The sequence below is a fragment of the Triticum urartu genome, chromosome 7 (genome assembly GCF_003073215.2).
Source record: "Triticum urartu cultivar G1812 chromosome 7, Tu2.1, whole genome shotgun sequence".
Classification (NCBI taxonomy): domain Eukaryota; kingdom Viridiplantae; phylum Streptophyta; class Magnoliopsida; order Poales; family Poaceae; genus Triticum; species Triticum urartu.
This window is the reverse complement of record NC_053028.1, coordinates 7,765,580-7,792,150: the sequence shown is the minus strand read 5'-3', so window position 1 is coordinate 7,792,150 and position 26,571 is coordinate 7,765,580. Positions and strand designations below refer to the sequence as shown.

At 44.5% G+C, this 26,571-nt stretch overlaps 3 protein-coding genes across 5 annotated transcripts; all 3 read right to left on the bottom strand.

Annotated features, from left to right (window-relative positions):
- Positions 1–1,619: 1,619 nt before the first annotated feature.
- LOC125518695 (F-box/kelch-repeat protein At1g22040) lies at positions 1,620–8,961 on the bottom strand. 3 transcript variants are annotated; one of them, XR_007288068.1, is made up of 4 exons: positions 8,633–8,961; positions 6,335–7,768; positions 4,502–4,809; positions 1,620–1,848 (listed from the first exon to the last, which is right to left on the bottom strand). XR_007288068.1 is itself a non-coding variant. In XM_048683523.1 (3 exons), exon 2 carries the CDS (start codon positions 7,738–7,740, stop codon positions 6,370–6,372), a length of 1,371 nt encoding a protein of 456 aa, XP_048539480.1. In that variant the 5' UTR covers positions 7,741–7,768; positions 8,633–8,961; the 3' UTR covers positions 4,312–4,809; positions 6,335–6,369. The 3 variants fall into 3 exon arrangements, 2 of the variants coding, with proteins under 2 accessions (XP_048539480.1, XP_048539479.1); XM_048683523.1 differs by lacking the exon at positions 1,620–1,848 and having other exon boundaries at positions 4,312–4,809; XM_048683522.1 differs by lacking the exons at positions 1,620–1,848; positions 4,502–4,809 and having other exon boundaries at positions 6,088–7,768.
- Positions 8,962–12,369: 3,408 nt separating this feature from the next.
- Positions 12,370–14,334, bottom strand: LOC125521029 (60S ribosomal protein L9). The gene is made up of 3 exons (XM_048686084.1): positions 13,871–14,334; positions 13,638–13,760; positions 12,370–12,736 (listed from the first exon to the last, which is right to left on the bottom strand). Exons 1-3 carry the CDS (start codon positions 14,231–14,233, stop codon positions 12,653–12,655), a joined length of 570 nt encoding a protein of 189 aa, XP_048542041.1. The 5' UTR covers positions 14,234–14,334; the 3' UTR covers positions 12,370–12,652.
- Positions 14,335–14,830: 496 nt separating this feature from the next.
- Positions 14,831–18,183, bottom strand: LOC125521925 (TSL-kinase interacting protein 1-like). Its single transcript, XM_048686988.1, has 7 exons — positions 17,858–18,183; positions 16,910–17,096; positions 16,691–16,800; positions 16,345–16,583; positions 15,930–16,095; positions 15,436–15,841; positions 14,831–15,333 (listed from the first exon to the last, which is right to left on the bottom strand). The coding sequence occupies exons 2-7, from the start codon at positions 17,019–17,021 to the stop codon at positions 15,269–15,271; spliced, it is 1,098 nt and encodes a 365-aa protein (XP_048542945.1). The 5' UTR covers positions 17,022–17,096; positions 17,858–18,183; the 3' UTR covers positions 14,831–15,268.
- Between the last annotated feature and the right edge of the window lie 8,388 nt (positions 18,184–26,571).

Genomic DNA, 26,571 nt, shown 5'->3' with positions numbered 1-26,571 from the left:
TCTTTTGAGTTTGACATTGGTTGGTTGAAGCTTTGACGGTTGAAGCTTTTTCGATCTAGGTTTGAAACTTTTTTAGAAGCGGATTGTAGCTATTCTCGACGCCGGTTGCAGCTTTTTTGGCTGCGCGGTGGCTGACCTCCAGCTACCCCGTATCCAGTTGAAGCTTTTTTCAAAATTGGATGTAGCTTTTTTGGTTGCCAGGCGTAGCATTTTTCAGTATGGTTGCAGCTATGACGCACGTCCGTCGAAGCCTATTCTTTCTCTAGTTCCAGCAAAAAATGCCACCGGTCGTAGCATTTTGGGTTGACGGTCGTAGCTCCGATGTGCACCGGTTGTAACACCTGCTTCTCTCTTGTCCCTGCAAGAAAGAATGACGCATATAGCAATTTCCGTCGCTGCTTGTAGCTTCGTCGAGTGTCGTTAACAGCTTTTCTGTAGATGGTTGAAGCATCCCCGTGCAGCACGTCGACGCTTGCAGGCGCCGGTCCCCAGTTCGTGCTTGTAGCATCGTCATCCCCGCTGTTGTGGGTTGCAGCTCCTTATTGAAAAAGATGTTGTCGCTGGATGCAGCAAAAAAAATTGTTGGTTCCAGCTCCCTCTCCGGCCGGTTCCACCAAAACAGTGCTGGTTCCGGTGACGGTCGGTTGTAGCAAAAAATGCGGACGGTTGAAGCTTTTTCTGAAGCCGGTTGAAGCTATTAATGAGGGCAATGGAGCACGGATAAGAGAAGTTTAGCACGCGGGCTGGAGGTGAAAGAAAACCGATGTGGCGTTGTGTGGCCAGGAAAAAAGAGGGGAAAAAAGAGATAAGGTAAAAAAACGGTTCGCACTGACCCACCACGCATGCGTCTCGCGCGGAACCTTTCGCGTGAAGGGAATACAAGGTTGCAGCACGTTGTGAGTGCCAGCGTGTCACGTGACCGGCGGAAGTTTGGACCGGCGTGCCAGATCTAAACGTTTCCCTAAAAAAATCAATCAGATCGATCGCTTTGTCAGTTGTCTCTTCTTTTCTTCATCAAGATGTCAGTCGTCGCTCCACCGCTGCGCGCGACAGCCTGGTGCCGGTGACCTAGTGGCGGGGGGCCAAGTCGAACTCCAGTCCCCAAACGCGGCAACATGCCGACGCAACGTTTTTTTCCCATCGTCCAGAACACAACAAACCCCAGTTCCCAATCACAGCAAGGTCATCACCGTCGATACCAGTAGGGTCGTTTTTATGTTCTGGTAGTGACTGTGTCGGCTCCTTTCTATTGAATCATGTGAATTTGTATGGATTTTGAGATTTATCCCCTTCCTTGCTTCACGTGCAGAAAAAAGTAGTCCGTTCGTTGTAGAAACTTTGAACTTAGATCAGGATCAAAGTGGCAGAAAATGATGTCTTTGTATCTGCAGATTATATAAAGTAATACACTGAATCTCTGGGTCAACGGGTTTCTCATATTGCTTATGATATTTAACTCATTATCCATGTTATTTCTAGGGCTTAGAAGATGGTTCTAATGCTTCATCAAATAGCAAAAAATCTTATCAAGAATGACATGTAGAAGGAGCCATCACATTGATAATGGCCGAGGTATGCTTCCTTGTTGTGATTGCTTTTGTCCTACTCTAAGAAGTATGTGCATCATTTAAATACGACTAGTATATATTAGTAAAAACAATGTGAGGTTTGTAAATGTCCCAAGAGCGGTTAGGTTTGGCAAATTCCCACATCGAGAAAAAATTGTTGAATAAGATTGATCATTATCAGCGACTTTGCATCTCGAAAAGCGAAAGAAAATTTTAAAGTAAAATATAAGGGCCTTAGGTTCTCGTTTTGCCCAGGGCCCCCGAAATCTCAAGACCGGCCCTGTTTAGAAGTTAAGGAAAAAACAAAATCAGCAAATGAATGGTGACAGACAATACAAACATAACTATGCATCCATGTTTTTTTCCTTACGTCCCAAATGTATATGAGTTTGAACTTCAAATGCACATGTTTATAGAACTTCACCTTTCTAGTATTGCCTAGTTTGTTACTCCGTCCGTCCCATATTAATTGTCGTTGAAACGGATGTATCTAGACGTATTTTAGTGATAAAATACATCCGTTTGAACAACAATTAATACGGAGGGAGTAATTTTTCAAACAAACTTCCAAACGTAGCTTTCACAGAAGTTATTCACCTATATTAAGTGTGTGGCCTACAGACACAAGGTACAAGTCAAGCTGGAAGTGTCGATGACTCAGCACGCAATGGTAAGAAGTTGTGTTGGCATTGCAAATACTCTCTGTATCAAAATATAAGACACTTTTTGATCAAAAAACATATTATATTTTAAAACAGAGGGAGTACTCCAGCATAGTCACCTTTCAGACATGTAAAAGCTAGTACAGATCATGCTGATGCATCGATGGATAGATGGGCTGCTGTAACCAATTTGTAAATGAATTTATTTGCAACACCAAGCCAAGGTAGAGATGATCGAAAACATGTTTTAGAGCACTTGCACCCGGGCCCCTCTTATCTAGCCATCCATGCTCCGCATCAAGATTCGTGCAAGCACATTTATCTCTTTTGTTTCTCTCATATAGAACGTGCCTTGAAGTTTAAACCTTTGCAAAACATCAAAGCTTTCTAACTAGAATCTAGAATAAACCTTTTCGATTGTTTGGTCCAACATAAGTATACAAAATTAGTTTTGCTTGATTAAAAAAATCTTATTTCTAGTATTTATGCCGGACCAAAAAATCTGAAAGTTTTATCCCGCATTCTAGTTAGGAAGTTTTGCTGCGCTGCAAAGTTTGAAGTTCAAGACATGTTCTATGTGAGAGAAACAAAAAAGAGAAAATTTCACGTAGGAAGTTAGTTGTGTCGCACAGATCTTAAAGCAATATTGGAGGGTCAGTATAACAGGGCCCGGGTGCAGCCGTGCAGGTGCTCAAAATATCTGCATTCGTAGAAATGATGACAACAAAAGCAAGCTAGCCAGGATACAGTTGGCGGTGGTGGTGGTGGTGGTATTGAAGGTTTCGACGTATTCTCTCGCTGCACGGAGTCACCGACATTTCCAAATTAAGCTAAGTTCATGCAAGTAGCTCCAGAACGGCAATACCATTAGGATGCCGTGTACTTGCAGACCCGAATTTTTGGGACAGCGCCAAATGCTGTACTACAAGTGTATAAAGTAAATAAAAGACACGAAATTTTTGGGACAATGCCAGATATTGTACTACTAGTGTCATAAATAAAGGCACGATGTTTCAAGTACCCAGTACAGTTGGTTATTGTAGCGCCTGCCGACATAACCAGGTACTCATTCACAATGGTTATTCTAGTACGTCTCGTTGATCAACGACTGTACCCTGTAGTGAGTGGTGACTGAGTTCCAGGGCAAAAACACTTTGAGTGCACGGGTTCTTGAAGTTTCAGGGGTGAAAAACTCTAGGTTGGACCTTCATTAGTTGAACCTGACAAAGATGGATGAAAACTCATGATCTTGCCTCAACGGGACGGCGACGCTTGTGCGTCATTGTTGAAGCACCTATCATGTTACCTAGGGCTGACATTGTTGATGGTTCTTGCTTTTGGTTGCTACAGTTGTTTACAGATATTTTGTTATTTTCTTTCTCTAATAATTTGGCTATGTTCATATCTGATGTCTTAGGTAGCACTTTAGATCATGTTGGTGCAGATGCCAGCCAGGTGTAACCAATATCTTCTCGACACTGATATACACCTTGTATAAAAAAACAAGCTAGTAGATGGAATACTTTTGTTGGTGGACAGCCCAGCAGGTGCCACCCTCGCCTGGCGGGCCCCATCCACGTCACCTGGTCGGTTTGCCAATCTGGGTGCAAATACCATGCTCCAGTAATCCGGTTCTCTAATTAACTAATAATTACTACCCTTGTATACTGTGGTATATATAGAGCCAGGGGGAGATTAGCAATAGCTTTCATAGTCCTGCGGGGACTAGCTAGCTCTAGTTAGCTAGTTGCATCAGTGTCTGCTGCTCTAGTGTTACTACTAGCTACTTGCAGGGTGGGCTCCTTGATGGTGGGTGTGTGCGGGCGTGGCATCATCAAGATTCACATCCATCCCATCCAGGCATGAATCGCTCTGTTTGTTTCCAAAATGATGAAACAGCAATCAGCATGTAGATGTGCATGAGAATCTTGATGATGCTGCATCCGCACACAAGCGCCTTGGCCTTGGCATTGCCTTCTTCATCATCTTCATGTATGAGTGACATGATCAGGTGAGACATCTATCGTCCCATCCATACATCTCCTGCCATATCTATGCATGAGCCAAGAATGCATGGTCACTAGCCTACTCTAAGCTTCGATTCATTCCGTTTGTTTGCTATATCTCGTATAATATGGTTCCACTGTATAAACAGATAGATAGATAGATAAAATGTGTGATATATATAATGTACTGCAAATGTATATCAGTATGTATAGTAAATACAGGCGGCGGAAGCTTGCCGACGTTGGTGAAGTGGAATGTCAGTACCTTGTGACCTCCATGAGACCGCCATGCTCCATCTTGGCAAGTGTTTTCTCTTTACTCTGAGCCTGACGTGCCAGCTTGGCGGACCTGAGGCATCCCACCTGTACTGCTTCATTTGGTTCTCTTCCAGTTCAGATCGTTTTTAGACACACTGCTCGAAATTGCCAGTGTACAGCTTAAGCTTCCTGTTCTGCATATGGACGATGTTCGTACATACTGCATTCAGAAAGTTCTGCGAGTGCTATATCACACCAAGTATACGGTCGAATTTCTTTAGTGTTTCTTCCAACCACACATGCATGCCTCAAGATCTGCAAAATATCGGAAATAATTGCAAGCATTATTAGTTCACAAAAGCATATCACTTGACCTCAGAAAATCGCTTACTGGGTACTGTATCTCAGTCAGCGCCAAGGCAAACATGCCTCGGTTCAGAGAAAACACATGACACATAGCAGTAGTAATCATGCTATTTACAAATGTTCCTAAACAAGATTAAACATGCCTACAGTTGAAGCAAAGAAATCTGCCAACAACACTAACTGCCAATCAGCAGTTCAGCACAAGTAAATCTAGGGCAAACCCAGTCGACCAGAGAACTAGAAGCATATATAGTATGGAATTAAGTTCCATCCTACCACCACCCAACCAAGTAAAGTCCAACAAATTCAGGAATTAAAACCCAAATGTGCCAAGACATGTATACTCAAACCTGTAACGAACTATGTTCATGGTTATATACGGAGTAGAACCAAGCATTTGCTTACATATTTGAAGTAAACATACACAGATTGCGTGTGTACATTGCTGGCAAGATTACATTTCAAATCCATATTATTCAGTCAGATGTGTTGTTCGTGGCATTCTTGCTTGGATCAGATGTATGGTACGAAAGAAAGTTTTCTACTACGTACTTCACAAAAGCCACAGCGATTCATACAGCAGAATTAATATATGGTTTTGTTGCTGAAAGTACGGACAGTGTATGTTTTCTTGAAACAGTAGAAATACACAAAACATGCATAATATGTATGTATTTGACCTCAACTAGGTGAACTAGACAAATTATCTATTTGCACTAGTTGTCTACAATTGCCAAATACATGAAGCTTAAACGTCGAGAAAAAAAGGTCAAGAATAGAATTTGAGCAAGAAAAGAAGCAGGCACCCAGTGTGTTGATAGCTTGACATGGGAAGATAAGTATAGATAACAACAGATGGCAAACTTGGCATGACGGATTGAGCGAGACTCACATGGCGAAATTGGAAAGCATAAACACCAACTCAAAGCATTCACAATTGCAAGTACTAAGGGCAAAGAAGCGCTCGGTAAGGTCTTTTTATCTATCTAAAAAAGAAATACATGGTCCATTAAGAAAAAAGAAACAAGAAATGTTCGTATGTCTGCAATATTCCCTTCTTTTGCAGATTCTGCAACCATGATAATTAGAGAAGGAGAAAACAGATGCATATGCATGCAACTCGTAATGATGATCTTCAGAATTGAACAGTTTACTTTCCATCAAGAAACCAGAAAAGAAAAAGGGTGCCAAAATAGCAGCACCTCCCAGGTTGCATGATTCTTCAGATGGCCAAAGCAATGACTTTCTTCCTCTTATGTGAAGTTATTATATATAGGAGTAGACAGAACCAAACATTTACTTACATCTTAGGACTAAACACAGATTGTGTGTACACTGCTGGCAAGATTACATTTCTGATCCGTATTCACATGTGCTATTAAGGTGAACCCAACAAGTTCATCATGGCTTGATCAGATGTATGATAGAAGGATATCTACTTTACAAAAGACACAATGATTCACAGGGTACGTACAGCAGAGCAGAATGTATGTGTGATTTCTCCAAACTTCATATGCTGAGCGCCTGGCAGCTAACAAGTTCAGCAACCGCAAATTTCTTCGAGCCCACGGTTCTCCAAACATCAGTGCCTTGCTCCCAGGAGACGACTGGGTTTTGGCATGTCGAGCCAGTTGCATCCATAGGCCTCAGAGCGTCCGTTTGCACGATACTGACCTTGCCATTTGCATCTTTGATAACCAAATGGAGCTTCCCAAGAAACCCCGCAAGCAAGTACGGACACTTTGACTCTGCAAAGTCACCAACAGGCACCTGGCTGACAACAGCCTTCCATGTATCCTCATTGGGATCGTACATCTTTATCTTGCCACTATCAGAACAAGTTGGGGGCTCCAAAGCATATAGGTCCCCATCCACAACAGCACTTAATTTTGTCCCGGCTTGCCTCCCAGGCCAACCCTCGCTCAGGCCTACAGGCATGTCTGACCATGAGTCCGTCGCAGGATCGAACACCTCCCCGCCAACGTCAACAAAGAATGGCCAGGAATATAGGCTCTGAGGCACATACAGCTTGCCTCCAAATGAGACTATTCCTGTAGCAACCGGCTTCAGTAAGTCAGCCAGGAATGCAGTCGGCAGAGTTTGTGCTTTAGAGAAGGGCATGTTTGGCACATCTGCCCAGATTCCTGTGGTTGGGTCAAACACTTCAGCAGATTGAAGCGGAGCTAATCCAGTTTCTTCCCTGATGACACCGCCAACAACATACAGCTTGTTGTTCAAAAGGCCAGTCCTGCCAAACGCTCGCGCGGCGCTCATTGAGCTTACTTCCTGCCACAAATTTACAGCTGGATCATACTTCCATACGCTTTTGATTGCTGTGGCTCTAGAGAAACCGCCCAGAACATAGAGGCATCCATCGACCGTTCCAATGGCGCAAGCACAAAAGGGAATCTTGTCTAACCAATCCTCTTGGCCAAGCAAGCCTCTAATGACACCAGAGATCCTAATCCCAGCACTCACCAAACCCCCTAAACGGCTTCCCCCACGAGCAACCACAGGCATGAGCGGCAGTCTCTGCCATCGGCTGCAAAGCGGATCAAAGGCGTGCCACGACAGCTTGCCATTGGCCGCCTTGGTCAGTATGTAAATCCATTCCTCATCCACACCAAGCTCCTTCCTCACCCGATACAACTCCATGCCAGTGATGGCGGCCTTCCAGCTCCGTGAAACCCTCTTGCTGCTAAGATACCACACCCTTGGCATCCTCGCGAGGATTTGCAGGGAGATCTCATCCGGGAGGTCAGGAATCAGCCTCGGGTGGTAATGACCAGGGCGCAGCTTCTTTGAGGAACCTGGTTTTGACGCTTCCCTGTGCTCCAGTGTTTGCTTCCCGTTGCTGGGGAAGCTGAGAGACGCCCCCATTTGAGCACTTGTTTCCAACTTCTTGTACCTACAAAAAGGCCCAAAAGAAAGCCAATTGTCAGCATGGTGTTCACCTACAGGCAGCTTCGTAGCTGCCTTGCAAATCTGCACTCCATCTCCGATGGTGGACAATCCAATCAAACTTGTAATGGAGTTGGCACTTCATATAAAGTCACAGCAGAAACTAAGCTAGCATGTGAGAAACCATGAGGATCTTGGGAAGTAACCAAGGCCCTCTGACAGCTGGTAAGCAGAGTGACTATTGTTCTATCACATTCACAGCTAGCTAAGAGTAAGGAGACAAGCAAATTCTAACTGCAAGAAAATCTTGTCCCAGCGCCGGATTGGCCACGGTTAATTTATTTCTCTTATCAAAATTAATACACAAAAGATTAGTCATTCGAACAACCAAAATGGTCCCAAATTCATGCGATGCGACAGAAAAAACAAAACAAAAAACACATTAATTCTGCACTCCATCTCTGATGGTGGACTACAACCCAATCGAACTTCTAAAGGGGGTTGGCATTTCATATGCAGTCACAGTCCAATCGGACTTCTTTCTGACTCGAATGTATATGGACGCATTTTAGTGTATTTGTTCACTCGTTTCAGTCCCCATGTAATCCATACTGAAATATCCAAAACATCCTATAATTCGGAACGGAGGTAGTACTTGACTAGATCTAAGTTTCACCCATTTTCAGCATGATAGAGACCATGAGGCCGGTGATAGTTTGGTAAGCAGAGCGACGAAACTATTGCTCTACCGCGAGGAGACAACCAAAATCCTAACCGCGAGAAAATCTCGTCCCAGGTTGGAGGAACCCGACGACGGACTGGCCGCGGTCAATTTCTTCCTCTTAACAAGATTGTGCGCGTGTAGTTTTACCTGGCTGTTTACTGCTGCTGCGCCGCAGGGGCGGAGGAAGGGGCGCCTCCGGTGGAGAGGACGAGGCCGAGGACGGCGTCGGCCTTGAGGGCTGCGGCGAGGCTAGGGTTCGGGGAGACGGCGGGCGCCGCTGCGGGGACGGGGCGGTGGAGCGGGGGTAGGGGGGAGGCCGCGGGAGAAGAGATGAGGAGGCGGTTGGGGGCGCGGCTTCGGGGCTGGAGCATGGCGGCGCGACGGCGACGGCGCCGGCGGCGAGCGATCGACTGGCGCGAGCGCGGAGGGAGAGGGGGGAGTCGTGTGGAGTTGCGTGGCTCTGGTTCGAGCTTTGATGCTGACCAAATAAGTAACCATCGACTTATTTTTTTATTATATTTTGGGAGCTTTTTCTCCCTTTCTCTTTCTTTCTTTCTTTCTTTATTATCCTTTCAATAAAATAAAATGTTTTTTTATTTTTCCAAGTCAAGTAAAATAGGAACCATAGAAATTCTTCATATCAAATTACCCTGGTACGCAAAAAATACACTCCAAAAAGAGGATCCATTGAAAAAGAAATCATCCAAAATAGAGAGTTATTTTTTTCAAATTCAATTGTTTATTTATCTCTTATTCCAAAATTTCCCTAAAAATCGAATTTCATTTTTTCATTCAATGGGGTTAAATGATCTATCTTAATAAGATGGTCATGTAGGAGTACCACCGTAGACGCCTCGTAGACTAGTATGAATCCAGGAAAATGCATACGAGTCTGAGACTTGAACCTGCGTACAAAGCTTCATGACAGGGAACCTAACCAACTAAGATGCACATGCGCTAGCCGCCTGTTTTATTCAACTTTGATTTGGTATAACTGAACTTATATAAATTATAGCAATGTCAATGTGAAACAGTAGTAAGCATCTTTCCTTTGTGTGCTCCCAGATGTTCAGACTCGTGTAAACCTTAAAAAAACGGAAATATTCAACTAGCCTCTAAAGATGTCGTGCATTATTCATTTGCCCAACGTCTCCTGAATCATGAATCGTTGAGAAACAGCCGCCTCCAGGCACAGCTTTTTCACATGATGAGTACATGAAATAATTTATGCATGGCGAATCACACCATCATACAGCAATTCTTATCTTTTTTTATACATGTACATAGAAAGAACAAACTCACGGGAAACTATTACTCCCTTTGTTCATGATCTAAACTTCTTGGTTTAATACGATGTTCTAACTTTATCACGGAGCGGCCGGGGAAAGGCGCTCTATGGGGAGCTCGTCGAGTTCACCTCCACCGCCTGTTCCTTCAACCGGGAAGAGCTGGCAAAACAATTTCCTAGGGAACAAAAACATGTAATACTTGCCTGGACATAGTCAGGGCATATAACGAATGCAACACATTTTGGATAAAATGGCATTCTCAGATCAGCAGCAAAGTACTCTTAGAACAGCTCAAAAAGACAAGGTAGGCAATGTAGATGCGTAACCAAGTCATTGAACAGTAGAGCACATTCATGTCCTGTTTTGACCTCAAATACTTTTAAGCCATCAACCTTTAGGGGAAGATAAGCATCATACCGAACTCTCGCGGCGACAATATGCAGGATAATAAAGATAACATGTTCCATGGCACGTCCCTAATTAACTCCACTACAAAATTCAGTCTAGAGAAGTTCAAAATCACGACCGACGACACAAAGATGATGAAACGCGGCAGGCAGAAACACGGCTTCTAGGACGGTTTTCTCTCTTTATTCCTCCTTGATGGCGCCCTTGTCGCTGACGTATATACCGTCCAAGAACTTCCTGATATCCTTGTTCTTAACGTGGCATTTCTGTTAAACAGCTAAGGAAAGGGGAACTTGTGTTAGAAGTATGAATTATTGGAAACAACTAGAAACAACGATGCGCGTCCCTCAGCACCACACATGTGTTGTGCAAGTCAGATGAATAGATCACTGCAAACATCTGTGGAATAGCAATGCTTCATGACAGGGAAGCTAATCAACTAAGATAAGATGCACTAGCCGCCTGTTTTATTTAACTTTGATTTGGTACAACTGAACTTACAAGTAATAAGTTATAGCTACGTCGATGTGAAATAGTGGTAGGCATCTTTTCATTGTGTGCTCTAAGGTGTTCAGTTCAGACTCGTGTAACCCGAAAAAACGGAAATATTCAACCAGCGCCTCTGAAGATGCCGTGCATTATTCATTTGCCCAACATCTCCTGGATCAGGAATCGTTGAAAAACAGCCGCAGCAGCCTTCAGGCACAGCTTTTTCGCATGATGTGTACATGAAATAATATATGTATGGTGAATCACACCAACATACATCAATTTTTATTTTATTTTTTGGACATGTACAGAGAAAGAACAAACTCACGGGAAATTATTAGTCCCCTCGTTCATGTTCTAAACTCCTTCGTTTAATAAGATGTTCTACCTTTTTTATGGAGTGGCCAGGAAAGGCGCTTGATGTGGAGCTTTTTTTTTAACAGTCCCTCGGGAGGTCGTGAAATGCTTTTCTTCTCTCTTATTCCATATGGAATACAATCAGTTAAAATAAGAAGGAATAGGGAAATACTCGATCGTTCACTCCAAAAAAAGGGTCCTATTAAAAAAGAAATTATCCAAAATAGAAAGTTTTTTTCAAATTCAATTGTTTATTTATCTCATATTCCCAAATTTCCCAAAAAATCGAATTTCATTTTTTTCATTCAATGGGGTTAAATGATCTATTCTTAATAAGATGAGTCATGTAGCAGTAGCACCGTAGATGCCTCGTAGACGAATCCAGAAAAATGCATACAAGTCTAAGACTTGAACCTACATGCAAAGCTTCATGACAAGGAACCTAATTAACTAAGAAGCACATGCACTAGCCGCCTGCTTTTATTTAACTTTGATTTGGTACAGTTGAACTTATAAGCTATAGTTATGTCAATGTGAAATAGTAGTAGGCATCTTTCCTTTGTGTGCTGCAAGGTGTTCAAGACTCATGTAAACCGTAGGCGCCTCCTAGACTAGAATGAATTCAGGATAATGCAAACAAGTCTAAGACTTGACCTACGTGCAAAGCTTCATGACAAGAAACCAAACCAACTAAGATCTTTGATTTGGTACAACTGAACTTGTAAGCTATAGCTATAGTTATGTCAATGTGAAATAGTGGTAGGCATCTTTCCTTTGTGTGCTCCGAGGTGTTCAGACTCATGTAAACCAAAAAACGAAAATATTCAACCAGTCTCTGAAGATGCCATGCCGTGCATTATTCATTTGCCCAACATCTCCTGGAACGGAAAGCGACGCTGTGGAGCAAATTCTTTGTACATCTGTTCTCCGTGATATACAAAAAGCAAAAGCTATCGACCAGTCTCTGTTTTCCGTGAGCTTTTTTGCATGATGAGTTCATCAAATAATTTACATATGGTGAATCACGCCATACAGCAATTTTTTTGTATAATGTACAGAGAAAGGGAAAATTATTATGTTCTAACTCCTTCGTTCACAAATATAAGATGTTCTAACCTTTTTGTGGAGTGGCATCAAGCTCCATAGCAACTTTCCATTATCATGTTATAACTCCTTTGTTCACAAATATAAAATACAACCACAATACAAACTATTCTACATGGACAACCATCCAGACACAGTGCTGCTTAAGAGCCACACAACAAAATGCAGTAACAAGCGGCAACATTTCTACCTTGGCAGCAAGAACTTAAGCAGCTCAAATAGAGAAGGCAGGCAATGTAAATGCATAACCAAATCATTTAACACTAGAGCACACGCAGCGCATTCATGTCCTGTTTTAACTTCAAATACCTGAAGTCATCAACCTTTAGGGGAAGATAAGCGTCGTACCAATTCTCACGGTGACAATATGTAGGATAATAAAGATAACATGTTGCATAGCGCATCCCTAATTAACTCCACTACAAAATTCAGTCTAGAGAAAGTTCAAAATCACAACCACGACACAAAGACGATGAAACACGGCAGGCAGAAACACGGCTTCTGGGACGGTTTTCGCACTCTACTCCTCCTTGATGGCGCCCTTGTCGCTGACGTAGATACCGTCCAAGAACTTCCTGATATCCTTGTTCTTGACGTGGCATTTCTGTTAAACAGCAAAGGAAATGGGAACTTGTGTTAGAAGTATGAATTATTGGAAACAATAAGAAACAGCGGTGCACGTCCCTCAGCACACATGTGTTGTGTAAGTCAGATGAATAGATCATACATGCCTCAGCAGCCATCCAAACATCATAATAACTTGAATAATTCAAGTAGGACAGAACAAATGAAGTGGTAAAGGAACGAAAATGGAAGAAAAATTACATTACTGTAACACATAGAAACAAGACATACAGTCAACTTGCACAGTGCAAACATCATTTTGGTTATTATACAATGACATGAAACAACCAATAAAAACTGTGTGCTACAAAAGAAACCTTAACTCATGATCTGGGTGAATAAGCACATGCTGCCTCAGGTAAGTCCATTTCCACCACAATTATACCAAAATCGAACAGATGGGACATCTTACTAAAAGCTTTTAACTGCTACTGGATGAATATCATTCAGGCAGATCATCATAGTTTCTTCTTCACATAATTACAAACAAATTGACATGTAATGATTTAACCACTACCTAATAACAGTAGAAACCCGACAAGACTGCGACTGTTAATAGATGACCAATAATGGGGTGTGCACTAGCGTCTAAACATGCAGCACAACGCTCAACAAGCAGTAAAACGGCTGAAACAGCCTTGTTTGCATCATGTTGAACAGCACAAGTAGACATATATGCATCGCAAAGAAAGAACACTAGACATCCAACATATAAAGAAACCCACAATGATTTATACGCACATCTATCATGCTAGCTTCCCCAAAGAGCACAAGCGAGAATGACACATGATCATTCTAATTCAGATCACCCAAATTAGTCAGGCACCACAACATGCACATGAACAAAAAGAAAGGGTCTGGATCCTGTTTGTTTGATTCACCTGGTTGATGAGGGCGGCGGAGCGGGAGACGAGCTCGATGTCGTTGCCGTCGAGGACGATCTCATCCTTGACCTTCTCGGACCGCAAGATGGTGACCCCGTCGAGCATGTCCACCTTCCTCACCTGCAACCAAATCACAGCCGCTAAATCCATCAACCACACACAAGCAGATCCACAAACCAAATCTGCATATCAACCGCGTTGGCAACAAAAGAAAAGCTAAAAGCAGGTACCTTCTTCTCGCCGAGGAAGTTCCTGATCTCGATGCCCCGGTTGGCGGCGGTGATGGAGGCGTTGATGGGGAAGTGAGCATACACGAAGCGCATCTTGTAGCGGAAGCCCTTGGTGACCCCGGTGATGAGGTTCTGGACGTGGGAGATGGCGGTGCGGATGGCGGCCATGGTCTTGCGGGTGCCGAACCAGGCGTCCACCTTGAGCTTGCGCCCGCCCTCCTGCAGCTGGAAGTCGAGGTTGAGGTGCTTGAAGTTGCGGGTCAGCGTCCCCCGCGGCCCCGTCACCGAGATCATCTTCGCCGACACCTTCACGGTCACCTCCTCCGGGATCTCCATCGTCTCCGACGCCAGGATGGTCTTCATCTTCGCCGGTGATGGGGGCTGGGCTGGGGCGAGGTGGCGGCGGCGGCGGGGAGGAGGAGGAGGAGGGCAGGGGCGAGGGTTTGGGGAGAGAGGGTGGGGTGGGGACTGAGGGTTGCGTGTTTATAGGCTGGGCTCTCGGTTGGGTTGCTGGGCCGGGCTTCTCTGGGCTGCACACCACACGGCAACATCACGGCCTTTTCTCTCAAAGAAACCTTGCTCTCCATCATCTCTCGCAAGCTGGTAAAAAAAACATTTCTTACCCAAAGCTTGTTTTACCAAAATACATAAAAATGATAGAGTTTTGTTCTATTTTCCGATGCGGATTTTAGTTTACTTCATCTCATGGCTTGTCCTCCCTTGACTTCGACCGGTTTGTCGTCCCCAAGTAGAGATGCTTAGGATGCTCATGCTACAAGATAATTTTTACTACTACATTAGTTACTACAGTATTTAGCTAGAAAAAAAAAACTAACATACTCTCGTGATCGGTATTAAATCTGGATTGCCACAGCTACAGTATAAGAAAAGCTGGGCCCAGGGATGGCGTTAGCCCGTCCTCTGTGCAAAATTGCAATGACTCGGTTTTACATACACATATTGAAGCCAAAGTTTCAAACATTTGCCAAACATTCGGTGGAATGCATACAGGATGCAGAGAAAACGGCGAGTAGCCAAGCAGATCATGGACAAATTCAAAAATCACAAGTGGCGGCCAGTAAGAAAAAAAAAGTAGTTTATGCGACTAACACGTGTCGTTAACTGATTATCTATCTACACAATCGGCTGCAGTAAGCCCAAAGTAATCGATTCCGACCGAAGCAGCAGGAAACCCAAATGATGATCTATCTTTACAGGATCTACATAGGATCAGGTCCTCCATGTAAAACTTCCGAGCCTTACGAAACACAGAACTTCCGGAACGCGTCCAAGCTGTTTGCTAAGCAAGCCGCTTAGCCCTAAACTGCCAGTTCCACTCAATAGCCTAGCTTCGTGAAACGCCCCATCTGCAGTGACACATCAGGCTTCACATTATCATTATTGCCCAAGCCTGGTGGTATCTGAGGGGGCCTTGGTTCCTCTTTCCTGCCTTCGGTAGAGCGCTGCACAAGGAAAATGACTGCTGATAAGCAACAGTGCAACACATACCTCTGTGTTGGGTGGAAAACACAGCACTAGTAGAGCAAGGGATCATCAGCAGCTACCTGGTAGCCAGTGTTGCTGGTCGCCACCTGTACCGGATTCAGCAATTGCACCAAGGGTAGTTGAGGTAATAGCACTATTGTTGCCAGGACCACAAGCGGACATCCTGGCTAAATTTTGATTCCGGGGAGGAGGGAATGCATGACAGGTTTCATCTGCATCCCACAGGGATGGATTTGACACCTTCGGTTGGTTACTTGTTTGCTGGCGAGCAATCAAGGAAGCAATAGCAGCATCGAATGAATCGCACGTGGCAGGAATCTGCTGCTGGATAATCGAGCTATTTTGTTGCAAAGGCGGTTGTTTGCTGTCTTGAGAGGGCACGGCTTGCGATAGCAGTGCTCCAAAACTGATATTGGATATGCTGTCAATCCATGAAAGCGGTGTCACTTTGCTTTGGTTGTTATCCTAATTTTGGAAACATACAAAGAGGATCAGATCAAGTCTCAAGTACAAATGACATCATTATTGCAAGAAGCACATGAAATTTACTCACCACCATGGTCTTTTCCGTGTTACACTCAACGGATGGACTGGCAAATTTACTTGCAAACTCAAAATGATGTGAAGGTTTGTCGCCCAAAGTCTTTTCTGCGGAGAGCACTGGTGCCAAGGGTGCTTCGCTGATTTGTTGCTTCAAATTAGGCTTGAACCAACCATACCTAAAGTAAGCAAATGATAATTAGCTGAATTTTTTCGTATTCCCTTGATTTTCATAGAATGCTGTTTGACATGACAAGTCTTCCAGAATTGAACCGTCATTACTAATTTCTTCGATGAAATGTTGTTAATAAATACAAAATCATGACCATCTGAAGGTACCTTAAATTAATCTAGTGAGTATTAAAAAAGGAGTCATTTATATATGTACATCACAATGAAGGTAACCATTTCTGGGTAAGAAATTGAACCTTAAACGGAATGTTGAAGGGCTGCCAACAGCAACATAAACATCGGCAGCAGTGCAAGAATCATTAAGAGTCCATTTTTTACTGCTGGCTATGCTATCCGGTCTAGCACTGTATGGGAAGAGCATGAGGTCGCCTTTTGCACAACTAGAACGACCCCATTTTGTGTTCAAGTGTTGCACAATTGAGGACATCTTCTTTCGAGGAGCCAAAGTCAACTCCAGGTAAGGATTGTGTTTCTCCTGTTACATAAGTGGTGGAACAAACCAAAAGTAAAGAAGTGTGAACTTGAAAGAACATCATATGCTGTATTTATATGAATCTCTCCTGCAAAAACTGAGATAATCACCTGCTGTAGAACATTTTGAATCGCCTCATCTATTGGGAAAAACTGAAGCTTCATCTTTCCAGAATAATTTGGTGGTTGAGCAGACAAGTTTGTCAAACTGAGATAATCACCTGCCAAAGAGCACCTTGTTTTTCTACTTCAGTTGTTGATTCGCCTGATACGAAGCTCAGTACAAATGTAGTACTAAAAGAAATCAAGAATAGGGCACCAACGCATCACCTGCTGATTTGTGGGTATATTTGCCTGGCTTCAGGCAGTGCATCTTATTAACACCAACTTTGGCCTTTGCTTCTGTATCGGTTGGTTTATGGTGCTGCTGAGGAGCTTTCATGATTCTGTGATATTCGTCAGCAGTAGCAGCTATCAAGCTCAATATTGGTCGAGCCCTAGGAAACTTCCACCTTTCCTGCAGGTAATGAATTATGGAACCGGTTATTGAATCTATATCTAGACTTTAATGTATAATAACAACTCTTCTCAATTTGATAAAGGGCACATACAAGATGTGTTTCAGATCAGAAAATTGGTGAGTAGAGTATCAAACTCAATCCAAATGGAGCGAGAATTCCTCTTATTGCATTTGATAATCAATACGTAATGAGTTAACACAAAGTGGCAAGCAAAAGTGAAAAACTCACTGTTCTATGTATTTGTTACAGTTAGGGTTCAAAAACGTATTTGCTCCAGAGAATTTCGGGTCACCACGTAAAAAATTCAGAATTGTATTGGCAATAATAAGCCAAGCAACTGATCCCCAATTGCGATTGCAACCAACCACACAGTTATGCAACAACAAGACATGGACAAGCCCCACCCCCTACCAGGTGGCGGGCGACGAATCCGTTCACCCTGGAACTAGTGGAGAGAACTGAGGATGCCTAACAAGGCATACATACATCATCGCCCTCTGATCCGCATGGACAGGAGCATCATTCCAATCAACAACATCCTCGTTGTCAATGCCAGAGCTACTGATCGCAGCTTGGCTACATGCTATGCTACCCTGGATTGACTAGACTCACGCACCGTCGCCGCGTCATTCCTATTCGAGATTCATCCCCGCATCAAACCCTAATTTGGTTACATGGTACCCTAGCTAGGGTTTCCACGCTTGGACCGAGTAGCAGAGGAATCAAGCCAGAACCGCGGAAGTGGGGGAAGGTTTACCCTGCCTCGGCGCGGGGACGGAGATCTGGACAGGCGGGATGCGCGGCCGAACCGGCGGGGTGCAGGAGGCCCTCTCGTCGCGGGCGCGGTTTGGGGGGAGAATCCGGCTCGAGGTGCCGCTCCCTTCGCGCCTGGGTGCGGTTTGGGGCGGCGACGCGCTGGGGCGGGGGCGGGGGCGGGGGCGGAGCGGAGCTGGGTGGCGGGGAAGACGGGGAGGAGGAGGCGGCGGCGGCGTCCGGCGCGGTGCCAGTCGCCGGAGAGGGCGGGCGAGGGTGAGGCTGGTTCGTTCGGGACGGAAGAAGAGGTCGTGGGGGCTGGCTTTTTCTTTTTTTCTTTTTCTGTAGGCATCAAACAAACAGTGCTGAAGCGAGCGCCAATGGCCCGGCCCAACTCTGACGCGAGTTTGTTTTTCATTTCCTTTTTCTTTCCTTTGGTTTGCTTTTCCATTTTTTGAAAGATGTTCCGAGTTTCAGAAGATGTTAGGGATTTCAAAGGAAAAAAGGTTAACAGATTATAAAAATGATCCTGGATTTTAAGAATGGTTTCCAAAATTATTGAAAAAGTTTTAAAATTTGAGAAGCGTTTCACATTTTGTAAAATGTTCCGAATTTCGCAAAATGCTTGTGAATTTGAAAAAAAATGTTTGGTGTGTTCAGAAAAATGTGTTAGTAATGTATTAAAAAACATTCACTATATATTATGGAAAAGTTCATTGTGTATTAAAAACATGTTCAACTTGTATTACAACAAAATAATTATTGTTTATCAAAGAATTGTTCACCATGTATTAAAATTTTGAAAATAAAAATAAAAAAATCTGATTTTTTTTAAAAAAATTGAGATGATTTTTTAAAATGTGAACATCTCATCTTCCCTATCTTGACAAAAAGAGTAGTGTTCCCATCTCGCTTCATCTTTTGTCTGACCTCCGCCTAGGTACTGCCCCGCCTCCCACCCTCCTTCCCCCACACCTTTTTTTCCCTCCCACCTGATTCTTTTTTCTAACTTGTTTTGGTTATTTGCCTTTCTGATTTCCTTCTTTCTTCTACCTTCCCAATTTCCTTTCGGCCCTAAAATCACCCAGCAACCATCCCATGTCGTCTCCTCCGGTGCTTCGATCGCACACCCCACCTTGCGTGCCTGGACGCCCCACCTACCTCTCACGCTTGTAAGTTTCCATCCCACGCCTCATATTCGACACTAGCGTGTCCGTCGCCCTCCACTCGTGCATGTCGATCTGTGACATGTGCGGTGGTGATGCCCATGGCGCTAGGTCACGCTCGGTGGCAACCGCGCACGCCGCTTGATCGATAAAATATAAAAATAAAAGGATATGGCAATTCATATGTTCCTTTAGTATTCTGGGTAACAACAGGTTCCAAACAGATGGCAGCTAAATCAGGTAGCATAATGTTTGGAAAGAAAACACATCCATCACTTTGTTTGACATATTCGGTCAAGTAAGCAAAATTTAGAATCCAAGACAAAATACCAACTATTGTACTTTTGAATACACATTTATTTGCCAACATGAAACTATCTATCACATGTAGGTGTGTTTGCTCCCGCGGAGCATAGCAATATGAGATGCCCTTATAAACATGATCTTTCTTACACTAGTAGAAAAAGGGTCAAATGTTCAGCTCATTAGTCCCGGTTTGTATTCGAGCCGGCACTAATGTGACCAATAGTGACGGTTCTAATGGCTAGGCGGGCGGCGCTCATTAGTACCGGTTCGTGACGAACCTTTAGTACCGGTTCGGTACTAAAGAGGTGGTGGCCTTTAGTACGGGTTGGTGGCTCCAACCGGTACTAAAGCCCCCCCCCCCTTTTAGTACGGGTTGGTGGCTCCAACTGGTACTAAAGGTGGTGGCCTTGAGTACGGGTTGGTGGCTTCAACCGGTACGAAAGACCCCCCTTTAGTACCGGTTGAAGCCACCAACCGGTACTAAAGGTGGTGCGCTGCCACCCGCAGTGCACAATGTTTAGTCCCACCTCGCTAGTTGAGAGGAGCTCGCACCGGTTTATAAGCCCCGCCGCGGCTATCGTGTCGAGCTCCTCTCTAAGCAGGCCTTTGTGGGCTTATTGCAAGTCTTCTGCCCTGTGGGGCCTACTGGGCCATACGAACCTGCATCCTGGCCCAACTGGAGGTTGGGTTTCTAGTCGTATGCAGGCCGTGTCGGCCCAGTAGGCAGGTTGTTTTTGCTTTATTTAAAAAAAATCCACCAACTGGGACTAAAGGTCCCCAAGACCACGGTGCGCCTCGTGCCACGTGGTGGGCCTTTGGTCCCGGTTCGTGCTGAACCGGGACTAAAGGGGGGGGGCTTTAGTGCCCATCCTTTAGTACCGGTTCCAGAACCGGTACTAAAGGTCCTTACGAACCGATACTAAAAGCCGTTTTTCTACTAGTGTTACAAGGTCAATATAATCGCTTTTTAATTTCTGTCAAGATTAATAAACCACACACGTATCCCACACAAATAGGACAACTTGATAGGATCTAACAGGTATATTTTTATCACTTCTAATAACCTCATTGACTGTTTACATGCCATCGTGTATAGCAAGAATACATGAGTCTTGATTTGATTTTTTTTATGACATAGTGCCCATTAGGCTTTCAAATATTTTACATTAGTGGTACTTCTGTCATGAAACTTATGAAGGATGTATTCCTTTGAACGGTATTTCAGTCATTTGATTTATGTTACATGTGTGGCGGCATGAGAAAATGGAAGTCCCTTAACTAAAAGAGAGCAAAATATTTTTGTCAATTAAAAGAATGCCCAAATCACTATGATATACTCTACGCTTCCTTTGGTGATTTGGTGTTCCACATTTTTGGAATCCAATAGTTCTAGTAAATATACCAAGCGTTTTTGTATCGGAGAAATGATTTTTTTGATTCATTTATTTTGGTAGATCAATCTTTTGTACTTCTCTTCATGGAATATAGCCGAAAGCAACCAATGTAGCGTTTAGTTAGTAGTTTTTTCTGTACCAATGTTGCATGTAGTTAGTAGTTTTTCTATTTCACCCCGCAAAAAAAAAGAGTAGTTTTTCTATTTCAAACAACGAAGAGAGAGAGAGAGAGAGAGAGAGAGAGAGAGAGAGAGAGAGAGATGCACCATTGACAGAGGGAGTGAGGTTGCATTGGGGAGGCAAAGGCGGAGATGGTCTATGGAAGTAGAAGGAGAAATGTGACACAACGGTATCGATCTACAAGATATCTTCCCCTAATAATAAAGGAGCGATTGCTTCTGGTCGTCCATCGTGATAGTTTTGCAAAAAATCCCCTCAGTTTACATGAAATCAACCCGTGGTCCCTGTTTTAGTGGCAACCTGGAAAAACGTTTCACTTTTACAAAAGAAACCCTATCAGCATCTGAACTCTGTCCGTGGTCCTCCCCATCGTCTTATCCACTGTGTCCTGCACCGGCGGCTTCGCCCATTCCGTCGACAGGTCGTCGGTGACATTACGAAGCCGGCCCAGTGTGATGTCAAGGAAAAGCCGAGCTGTCGGACATGTAGTTCGAGACAGAAATTTGCCTCGTGATGTCGATAGTGCTAGACCGGCATGTTCATCTGTTTCGAAATATCCCCTTCTAGTTTTTCTGTGGAACTGCTTATGGTGGACAGGTGAGTTTGTGGTATTGTTACAGTGTCATATTCTTAATTGCTATACATGAACTTCTCTATCGACTTTATTTTTTGTTTCCGGTCGATGGTGGCGGCGCATCTGCTAACTTGGAGCAGCCGGAGCCAGCTGTTGGCAGGTGGTTGGATTTGGAACGGGGCTTCGGCCACAACATGGAGAAGAAGTGCATCCGAGGAAGAAAGGGCAGTCGGTGCAGTCCATGGGGAAGGTCAACCAACCAGGAAGCTCCTGGGTGGGCCAAGAGATGAATCGTGTCCGTGGTCTGCAGGAATTTTACTTCAGCAGCGAAAATCAGTAGATTAGATGCTTAATGATGATGATGCATGATTGTTTTGCATTTTGGTAACCGGAGAGAAGCAGGTTATCGCTCTAGTATTGGCGGTAGTAGCATTGGCATGATTTCAGAGACTTGGTTCCTGAGTTTTCTTCAGTGTATTAACTGAACATTTTCATGCTCGCCGGACACGATTTGCTTAGGAGTCGTTCAGACATGACTCCTTGCGCATCTTGAACAGCCCTGAGCGAGAGCGATTTGCCTAGGAGTCGTTCGTTCAATGTAGACACCCTGAAACTTGAAGCAGGGGCATTCGCGGCTGCACCCAAAAGGTAGCTGTCGTCGCCGGGTGCCGGCTCAGTTCGGCTCAGAAATTGGCCGGTGCCTTGAGTCAACCTGGTCCGGTGTTGCCGTTGGGCCACCGACCTGTCATAATGACTGACATGGGCCCTCTGTTTTATCAACAATACGATGCTGAATACGACCTGCAATACACTAGCAGATGCTTATCCCCATGTGGTTCAATGCCTGTGATATAGGGTGCATCTGAGCCTGGGATCAGAAACAGATTTTCCCTTCTTTTTCCCTAGTATAGTATGGATGCATATCAGCAGAAAATCGTTCTAAGTTGGTTACCACGACTCCTATAAGTTGATTAACTTCACCTCTAAGTTGCTTATCATAACTAGCGAGTATACGAACACTACGCTTCAGAGTATATGCAACTTGAGTAACGACGGCAAACAACATTTTATAGTATTGTAGAAAACTAATTAGCGATGATATCAAGTAGGCATCATTGATAGTCAACTAATAAGTAATGTTGGGAAACAATAGCATCCACGATAGGCAAAGAACTAGAAATGACAGACACATGAGCATCAATGATAGACGAGTTCATATTATTATGAGAATTTAGAAACAACAACATACGAGCATCAATGGTAAGCAACTTACAAGTCATGGTGAGCAAGTTTGGAGAATATTAGACAAAATTATTTAGGACATAAAATGGAGTGAAGTTGCCTATTTTTAGCACTAAAGTTACTTGTTGTAAAAGAAAAGTTGCTTAAGAAACGTGATGTGATGTTACCTAACTCTGTTTCAAAGTTGTTCTTTGTTGCTAGTTAGTTGCCTACCATTGCTAACTAGTTGCTTTTAATGGAGTCAAGTTTCCTATCAAAAGGTTGACCTATTTGAGAATCTCTAGATCTATGCTTACTTTCAACTCCTCAAAGCGTTTCGTCGCTTGCAATGCCCTTCCTCTTTATATTATTGGTTTTCTAACATTAATTTTAATTTAGTCTACACGTATCTTTGGACCACTTCATAATCATGATAAACAACTTAGGAGAAATATTTTAAGTGCTTCCACAAATCATGGATAGGCTATCATAGGATAATATATGCACAATATATGTTGGATGCACCTTCGTAACACATAGTTGCCTCCTTTAGTGCTGAAAGTTGCCTCTATGTAATACCAAAGTTGCCCACCGATAATGCTCACTTGTCTATATCTGATGAAAGTTGTCTGTCATGGTTTCTAAGTTTTTTACGAAATACTTAATAGGTAATTCACTAGTACACATGGTGTAAGAAAGTTGCTTTTGTTTAGTGTTAAATTTGCCTCATCCGACATGGAATTTGCTTTAAAAAACATATTCATATGTGATCTAGTTTTAAAGATCTTGTCGCGAGAAACCTAATGGTGAAAATGGATCTTTGTCCCGACGTTCGGTTCAAAAGTTATAGCTTTTTCTTAAATGAAACAGAATAAAATAGAATGACATCTGGTCATGCATGCAATTAATCTTTAGGATTGTCATGTGCGTCGTCCCTGCGTGGACTACCATCAAGAGGTCATCACTACCACCATCAGTCATGTCGTCACAAGCGCCTTACGCAGTGCGAACTACACTCCTGTACCCAGCACAGACAGAATGCAGGGTGCACCTGATTCAACCAAATAGTGTAGCTGCGCTAATAAGCATTTAGGTTCGTATTATTGGAGTAGCCGGAGCAAGCTGTGGGCAGGTGGTTGGATTTGGAACGGGGCTTCAGTCACAGCGTGGAGAAGAAGTGCATCCGAGGAAGAAAGGGCAGTCGGTGCAGTCCATGGGGAAGGTCAACCAACCAGGAAGCTCCTGGGTGGGCCAAGAGATAAATCGCGTCCCTGATCTGTAGGAATTTTACCTCAGCAGCGAAAATCAGTAGATTAGATGCTTAATGATGGTGATGCATGATTGTTTTGCATTTTGGTAACCGGAGAGAAGCAGGTTATCGCTCTAGTATTGGCAGTAGTAGCATTGGCATGATTTCAGAGACTTGGTTCCTGAGTTTTCTTCAGTGTATTAACTGAACATTTTCATGCTCGCCGGCAGACATGACTCCTCGCGCATCTTGAAAACAGCCTTGAGTGAGGGCGATTTGCTTAGGAGTCGTTCGTTCAACGTAGACACCCTGAAACTCGAAGCAGAGGCATTCGCGGCTGCACCCAAAAGGTAGCTGTCGTCGCCGGGTGCTGGCTCAGAAATTGGCCGGTGCCGTGAGTCAACCTGGTCCGGTGTTGCCGTTGGGCCACAGACCCGTCATAATGACTGACATGGGCCCTCTGTTTTATCAACAATACGGTGCTGAATAAGACCTGTAATACACTGGCAGACACTTATCCCCATGTGGTTCAACGCCTGTGATATAGGGTGCATCTGAGCCTGGGTTAGGCACGTTTCATTTATGTGGTCTTCCCTCTCGTTAGGGTTTCGCCTGGTTTCTCCCGGGGCTATCGGTCGCCGCCGTCGAGTTGTTCGCTTCCCTACCGCCGATTCTCCGCTCGATCCCTCCCCTGGAGCATTCAGGGGGCGATCTAAAGCGCCCCTGCTCCCGGCCTGGATCATGTCACGGCAGAATCTAGGGTTTCCCACCAAAAACCCGATAGTCCTCTCTCGGATTAGTGATCTAGATGGCTGCTGAGGGAGCCGCGGGCTCCTATGGACTCAATGATGTGGAGAAGATGATGATGGAATTGGGGCTACGTGAGGAGGATCTGGACGATGTAGTCTTTGATGAGAAGGAGGCGCCGCTGGAGGCACCGAGATGGGTTGCGCTGATCAAGGTAAACACCAAGAAAACCTACAGTTAGACATGGTTCTTTAGGAACATGAGGTCCGCTTGGGATGTGGCACAGGAAGCAAAATTCAAACCATTGGAGAAGAATCTATACTCTGTCCAGTTTACTTGCTTGGGGGATTGGGAGCGTGTCATGCAAGAGGGCCCCTGGAATTTTAGAGGTGATGCGGTGCTCCTTGCACCATATGATGGAATAACAAAACCCTTTACAATCAAACTGGAGACAATTGATATATGGATTCAGATCCATGACGTGCTGGACTTATATGCTCATCTCATCCAGCCCCTAGCTGCCAAGGTTGGTGAAGTCCTGTTTGCTGAGACCCAATCCCATGATTTCACTGGAAATTTTCACCGGGTGTGAGTGCGTATCAACGTCCACAAACCACTCAAGAACGCGGTGTGGATGATCAGAGATGGAAAGAGACAGATATACAAAGTGAAGTATGAAAGGCTTCCCGATTGGTGCGCCGTTTGTGAGATGCTGGGCCATCTTTTCAAAGAACATGGCAATGGGGTTCACACCATCTGCTCTAGTTTTCAAGGAGCTCAGGGCTGAGTGGTTTATGCGCAGTAGGAGGGGTCCTGGTGAGGGACATGGGCGCCACGGTGGTCGTCGCGGAGGCCGGTCCGGAGGCCGTTTTGATGGAAAGCGAACAGGAGGACGCTCGGATGTAAGAGAGTCCGGTGGGAATTGGGGCGCTGAAAAACATAATACTATGGAAGAATATGGGAATGAGGAACAGGCAGCAGATGATGACATGCATACTGATGATCCAAGCAGGAAGAGACCTAAAATAACTGAAGCGAGTACTTACCCAGCTACTGCAAGGGACCATGCTCAGGCTGCGGCGGAAAATTTGGCCCTGGCGATCGTTCCATCAGGTCCTGTTGAGGGAGTCCTGGATTAGGGGGTGTTCGGGTAGCCGGACTATACCTTCGGCCGGACTCCTGGACTATGAAGATACAAGATTGAAGACTTCGTCCCGTGTCCGGATGGGACTTTCCTTGGCGTGGAAGGCAAGCTTGGCGATGCGGATATTCAAGATCTCCTACCATTGTAACCGACTCTGTGTAACCCTAACCCTATCCGGTGTCTATATAAACCGGAGGGTTGTAGTCCGTAGGCAATCAACTCCATACACAACAATCATACCATAGGCTAGCTTCTAGGGTTTAGCCTCCTTGATCTCGTGGTAGATCTACTCTTGTACTACCCATATCATCAATATTAATCAAGCAGGAGTAGGGTATTACCTCCATCGAGAGGGCCCGAACCTGGGTAAAACAAAGTGTTCCCTGCCTCCTGTTACCATCCGGCCTAGACGCACAGTTCGGGACCCCTACCCGAGATCCGCCGGTTTTGACACCGACATTGGTGCTTTCATTGAGAGTTCCTCTGTGTCATCGCTTTTAGGCCCGATGGCTCCTTCGATCATCAACAACGATGCAGTCCAGGGTGAGACTTTTCTCCCCGGACAGATCTTCGTCTTCGGCGGCTTCGCACTGCGGGCCAATCCGCTTAGCCACCTTGAGCAGATCGAAAGCTACGCCCCTGGCCATCAGGTCAGGTTTGGAAGCCTAAACTACATGGCTGACATCCGCGGGAACTTGATCTTCGATGGATTCGAGCCACAGCCAAGCGCGCCGCAC

Bases quoted from the DNA above. Each gene is read 5' to 3' on its own strand.
- LOC125518695 (XM_048683523.1), bottom strand. From the start codon at position 7,740: ATGGGGGCGTCTCTCAGCTTCCCCAGCAACGGGAAGCAAACACTGGAG.
- LOC125521029 (XM_048686084.1), bottom strand. From the start codon at position 14,233: ATGAAGACCATCCTGGCGTCGGAGACGATGGAGATCCCGGAGGAGGTG. The intron at 13,761-13,870 runs GTACCTGCTTTT...ATTTGGTTGCAG, and splicing joins ACTTCCTCGGCGAGAAGAAG to GTGAGGAAGGTGGACATGCT. The intron at 12,737-13,637 runs GTGAATCAAACA...GCTGTTTAACAG, and splicing joins CCGCCGCCCTCATCAACCAG to AAATGCCACGTCAAGAACAA.
- LOC125521925 (XM_048686988.1), bottom strand. From the start codon at position 17,021: ATGAAAGCTCCTCAGCAGCACCATAAACCAACCGATACAGAAGCAAAG. The intron at 15,842-15,929 runs GTGAGTAAATTT...TTCCAAAATTAG, and splicing joins ACACGGAAAAGACCATGGTG to GATAACAACCAAAGCAAAGT. The intron at 15,334-15,435 runs GTAGCTGCTGAT...TTCCTTGTGCAG, and splicing joins CCAGCAACACTGGCTACCAG to CGCTCTACCGAAGGCAGGAA.